General features: G+C 46.1%; 1 protein-coding gene across 3 annotated transcripts; it reads right to left on the bottom strand.

Annotated features, from left to right (window-relative positions):
* Positions 1 to 200: 200 nt before the first annotated feature.
* On the bottom strand, positions 201 to 4,718 carry LOC311030849 (neurogenic differentiation factor 2-like). Of its 3 annotated transcripts, none has more exons than XM_084036878.1 (2): positions 4,630 to 4,718; positions 201 to 2,009 (listed from the first exon to the last, which is right to left on the bottom strand). In XM_084036878.1, the coding sequence occupies exon 2, from the start codon at positions 2,000 to 2,002 to the stop codon at positions 926 to 928; it is 1,077 nt and encodes a 358-aa protein (XP_083893004.1). In that variant the 5' UTR covers positions 2,003 to 2,009; positions 4,630 to 4,718; the 3' UTR covers positions 201 to 925. The 3 variants fall into 3 exon arrangements, with proteins under 3 accessions (XP_083893004.1, XP_083893002.1, XP_083893003.1); XM_084036876.1 differs by lacking the exon at positions 4,630 to 4,718 and adding an exon at positions 3,484 to 3,555; XM_084036877.1 differs by lacking the exon at positions 4,630 to 4,718 and adding an exon at positions 4,283 to 4,587 and having other exon boundaries at positions 202 to 2,009.
* Positions 4,719 to 5,962: the final 1,244 nt, after the last annotated feature.

Below are 5,962 nucleotides of genomic sequence, written 5' to 3'. Positions count from 1 at the left end.
ATCGAAACGAAAATGTTGAACCAAAATGTCATTAAATCAAAATACAGTGCAATGGTTCGATAAGAAGGTTATGTGAATAAATACGAACACAAAAAGAAAATGAGGAAAAATATCAGATTTTACTTTATTTATTTATTGTTTTTTTTTGGGTGGGGGGGGGGGGGGGGGGGGGGGGGGGCTGTATCCATTTTGGCCAGCGCTATTATAAGATTGTGTGTGTGTGTGTGTGTGTGTGTGTGTGTGTGTGTGTGTGTGTGTGTGTGTGTGTGTGTGTGTGTGAGTGAGAAACATACAGTGTCTTTCTGGCCTGGCTGCCTCTCTCTGTGGTCTCGTCAGGTTTTGCATAGATGCGAAACGATTGATTTTCGAACAGACTATATTTTAAAATAACACGTTTTATCGGTTCAGCATTTGTCCCTCTGCATCTCTTTAAACCACAACGTCCAACATCTCGCACGCTGAGGCGAGTAAATGTGATTTGCATCAGCTTGTTCATTGATTTACTTCTAATTTGTCACGATTAGAAAATCTCCGCCAATGTCAAGGTGTAGCTGCAGTGATGTAGTGGTAAATAAACAACTCCCAGTCATCAAAATGCAAACAACCACCGATACAAACACAAATCACACACACACACAAAAACATATTTTTGAAATTCCCTTATCATCACGAGTCTTAATATGATTTGGTTATCAAATTTCCTTTTGGAGCTTTATTTCAGCTTGACAGATGGGTTAGGATGACCCTCCACTACATCTCTGATTATCGCAAAATAAAACGTTATAAGACGGAATAAATGAAAGGAAAACACGAATGACAACGAGTGAAATGTCTCTCCAGAATGCCTATAAGACCTGGCGGGTATAGCTTGTTAAACGTGTGCCGTGGTTAGATTGTTGATTGCAAAGGGGACGCGCTTCTCATCCTAATTGTGGAAAAACGCGTTCAGTTCATCGTACGCGGCGGGGCGTTCGTGGTGTAAGTGCATGTCGTGGTAAGGCAGGACGTTTTCAGAGTGAATGCCGCTCCGGGCGCCCGATGAGCCAAACACCAGGTTGTGGGGCCCGGTGGGTCTGGAGCCAGGCGGCAGGCCGGAGTAATGCATAGAGTATTGGTACCCCTTTTCGTTGTCGGGGGACACAGCGCCTTGGTGCTTCAGCGAAAAGTTGCCATTGACGCACAGGGGCGGACTGAGGGGCCCCTCATAATCCGGACTGTTATACTCCGGGGATCCGCTCCCGCCGTACACAGAGTCGTAATTCGAGCAGTAGCCGTGCGTCCTCAGCGGATGCGAGGTCGAGCCAGAGCCCGGCGGGCACTGGGGGCTGGAGAGACGCGCACACTGGTATGGGTAGGAATGCATGGAGAAGGAGCCGGACCCGTACCTCCCCCCGTCCGGACCCTGCTGCTCGGTCAGGAAGTTACGAGAGTTGAGCTGCAGGCACCCCGCCACCAGGTTGGTCGTGGGCTGGGAGAGTCCCTTGCACAGCGTCTGGACGTAGGCCACGAGGTCAGGCCTTTTCCCAGAGCGCAGTATTTCCGACAGGGCCCAGATATAGTTTTTGGCCAGACGCAGCGTCTCGATTTTGGAAAGTTTTTGCGTTTTGGAGTAGCAGGGCACAACTTTACGCAGATTGTCGAGCGCAGAGTTCAAGTCGTGCATTCTGGTCCGCTCCCTTGCGTTGGCTTTTGTCCGCCGCACCTTGGTGCGCTCGACACGAGCTGGGGTCATTTTGCGCTTCTTCGGGCCCCTTTTTTTGGGCCTATCCCCCTCTGTATCCTCTCCTTCGTCCTCTTCCTCCATCTCGTCGTCCTCGTCGTCTTCCCCAGCGTGCTCGGATTGCGTCCGGCTGCCATCTCTTAGCTCAGATCCCTCCGTGTCGTCCTGGGTATCCTGGTCTTCATCTATGATTTTGGAATCCTCGTCCTCGCTGTCCGGCCAGCCCGAGTATTTCTCCACATCGGGAAGCAGTGAGGGGTCACTGAAAAGCCTGGTCAACATTGTGGCTCTGGAGAGGACAGACAAGAAAATCGAAGATGAGGCCTCAAATTAACGAAACAGTCTGTGTGACTAGACAATAAAAAAGAGGACATTTCTATCATGGCTCCATGGCCGAAGAAACGCAGTTGTCTGAGGTTAAACTCACTATTTTCCACTTGTTAACCTATAGATCCCAAAGGTCACTAAAACTCATTATGTGGCTTTTTGTTCTAAAATATCGTATATTATTATAATATTTTTGACTAAAGGACAAATAGTGTAAATTAGAAAGAGAGAGAAGGACGGAGAGAAATCAGCTCTTAAAGCTTCGCGCTGAGTTACAGCCAGACGGATCTCCATTTAATTCCCTGCTGTCATCCGTGTGCCCTGTCCCGTCCTCGCGCAGCGGGTTCCAGCGGCAGGGGCCACATTACAGGTCCCAAGGGGGCCCCCACTTTTACTCCTCCTGACGCCCATATACAATCCTGGCTGCATTCCAACACTATTCATCCACACCATACACCTCTGTTCAGAGGAGGCTATGGGGATTTTATTTAATTGATAGGCTGTAGGTCCGTTTAAAGTCACGCTTTGATTATTAAACTAAGGCTTAAAGACACATCCTAACTCAAGCTGTAAAAGGCTTTGAGTGCCAATGTTACCATAGAGGAAAGGCAGCCTTCAGTTATGGTTTAAAAGGATAAAATTGTTATCTCGGCTATTATTATTACCATCTTTATTATTATTATTATTAGTTATAAAAAATCATACTTTTTTCAGGCAAAAAATGTTCATTAGATATTTCGAAAATACCTCAAAATCATTGTAGGTTTTGTTGAAACGAAACCCAGTTGAGCCAATTAAGTATCAAGCAAACATGCTCATTAATAGCCTGCATCTTTTAGTGTAAAATAAATTGATCAGCCTACCACTTGATTAGTAAATCCATCCCAGAAAGAGACGCGGTGATCTTTGACAGCTTCAATAAGCCTCCATTGGCTTCCTCCCTAACATGTTTCCCTTCCCATCTATTATTATAGTGCAGCAGCAGACAGGCTTGCAGCCCACAGTAAGGTAGGCTGTGATGGTTGCTTAATTATCTCGGGGGGTGTGCCAGGGGCAAAATCTAGATTTAAAATCTCAGGCTCAGGAGGTTTGCTCAATTAGAAGAGAAAAAAAAAACACACACAACAACGTTTAATTAACAGACCGTGCAGCTTACACGAAATAGATTTCACACATAATTCAGTATGCACGAGTGCATGATTTCAAAGCACTTTTTTAGTCAGCGATAACCCTTCACAGATGGAAAACGCTTGTATCCCTTTAGCCCTCGTTAAATATAAAAACGCACAACTCCCGAAACACTGCATTAGCTCCACTGTAACAGCGACGCCTGCTTTAAACAATGTTTGTCGAGATAGATTGTAGAAGATAGAACTAGACAAACAGAGATAAATCATGGTGCACGTCGCCTGCCTCAGTCAATGGCGTTGTCCCACCCTTTCATTTGCTCCGAGATTGAACGTGCAAATCATCGACAAAATCATCAATAAATCTCCCATTAAGCTTGAGGACGTCCTCTGAGGCAACGGGCAGCTGTCACAATCTTCCATAGAAATTCTTATATTTGCGTATTCGTTGTCTTTTGTTTCTCCGAATCACGCAGGAATCTCTAAATCAAATTAGTGTCCGATATATTTGCAGCCCGCGCGAGGCTGTAAGGGGCTACTCCAGGGTCTGCTCCTTGTGAATGATCCCGGAGACGCTTGCCTTTTGACTCGAGCGTTGGTCTTAGTTATTATAATCCACGTAGATTTGGATGTCAAAAGTTGAAGGGCACGCAGAGTGAGAGCGGGGGAGTGAGGAGGTATTTGTGCAAGAGCGCTCAAACGCTCACGCGCTCATAATAACACGACAAGCATGGAAATGTCTTTTATATCCATTTATGAATATATTTTTTTTAAAGTGTGACATCCACCAGATTTATACATACCGATAGGTATAGACTACATACTGGAGCAAAGTGACAGACACGGAAGGTGACCATATACATTATATTTCCATATGGATTCATGCCAGTAGATTATCTTTTTACCTTACAAACTGTAAAAGATCAGGTGCATTAATTCCCCAAATTATAGTATAACTATGTAAAACACAGATGACACCTTGCATATCTTTTCATCTGATTAATTTTCTCCTCCATTTTGGACGGATACTTCAGCATCCAGGATTTATTATTATTATGATTATGATTATGATTATTATTGTAATGTTGTTGTTTGTGTTCCAACTTACCTCGGCTCGAGCTCTTCACAGGGGATGGGAAGACAAAAAAAAAACCCGCGCTGAGTTTCAGACCATCTTCAGGGACAGCATGAGCGAGCGAACCACCGCTCCGTATCAGTGTATAGGTGCAGGCGGCGCGCGGTTGTCTTTCACTGGCGCTGATGGGTTGTTTAGGGGTGCTTCTCTCCCGGCGCGCGCACTCGAGTAACCGAAGCTCGCGAGCGAACGTGCGTCCCTGCGTGTCTGCGCGTGTTTATGTGTGAGCGAGTACGTGAGCATGTATGTACGCGTGTGTGCATGTGTGTGTGTGAGTGCGCGTGTGGCAACCGTGAGCTACCGGGGACGGGGTTACATACCAGCTAAGGCTGTGATGCCAGCGCCCATATGGCTGGCACGTCACCGGCAAGAGCCATCACATGAGAGCCCGGTGATTGACATGCGCCCGCATTCGGAGAGATTTGCCCGCGGGGGTAGAGAGACATAGAGAGAGACAGAGGGAGAGAGAGAGAGAGAGAGAGAGAGAGAGAGAGGAAGAAGGAGGTGGTGGTGGTGGAGGAGGAGGAGGAGGAGGAGGGCTCCGCCATCTGTCACCGCGCTAGAGCTCACACAGCCAGGAAAAAAAGGAGGAAAAACAGAAGAGAGAGGGAGAAAATAAAATGGTGGAACAACAAAACTCATCATTGTTGACCTGTGCTGCTGCTTCAAGGCATGTAGACTATTTTCTTAAATCAAGCCTGCGCGTTTTCTCATTCACCTGCCAAACTCATTCCTCAATGTTTAATCCAATTTAGAGGAGAGCTTCTGCAGATATCCCAGCAGTCACCGAGTGATATAATGGTAAATAATGAAGGTCAACACATACATTGACTTGGTGGCCCATGAAGTGTCTAAGTGTCATTTACATGAAGTGATAATGCAGTGAATTAGCTCAAAGCCGAATAAGGTCTGTTTAAAAATCATTAGGCTACTAAGCAATTGAAATTCTCTATAAAAGAGTCTATTCTCGGATAAGAAGATAATACAATAATGGAGTCTAGCATATAATGGCGTCAATTAACTCTTCAGCACATGGAAGGTGGGTAAACTGGGTTTAGTTGCAGGGTTTACCCTCCATCACATCACTGGCTCAGAAGCAGAACGGGGTAGGGGGATGGGGATGCATTATAAGTGCATTAAGGCCGTGGAACAGAAGGCATATTGTTTATTTATTTACTTAATTGGATCAAATTATGCTTCAATGTATTCAGAGGAACAACAACCAAAACCAATTGTGATTTGTTCTGACTCTTGTGGGCACAACACCGGGTGCAGATGACCCACTTGCCAAAGCTGTAAATGAGTCAGATTCAAAAGTGTAATATTACATATAGGCTCCCACTGCATGCATGATGTATGCAGATTGGTGCTCATGAGGTTAAGTGCGAGGATCGAATATTCACCGGTAGCCGTGTCCGAATGTGTGAGGTTTGCCAGAGCTGCTGCTGGTGTTTTCCGGCATGCGATGCCGAGAGAGGGGCGCCTGCAGGGGCAAGCGTGAGGGAAAGAGACACAATGAAAGGAAATGTGTTTGTGAGAGAGAGAGAGTGAGACCCAGGTGTGCAGGGCCACTAGGGATGTATGAAAAATTAGGAGGTGGGGGGGTGGCAGGAGTTGGCAGAGGTGCCCAAGATTTAAAAGGAGGCATGTTGG

The sequence above is a fragment of the Eutrigla gurnardus genome, assembly GCF_963514095.1.
Source record: "Eutrigla gurnardus genome assembly, chromosome: 20".
Taxonomy (NCBI): domain Eukaryota; kingdom Metazoa; phylum Chordata; class Actinopteri; order Perciformes; family Triglidae; genus Eutrigla; species Eutrigla gurnardus.
Note: the sequence above shows the minus strand (reverse complement) of the source record. Positions and strands in the feature narration are given on the sequence as shown.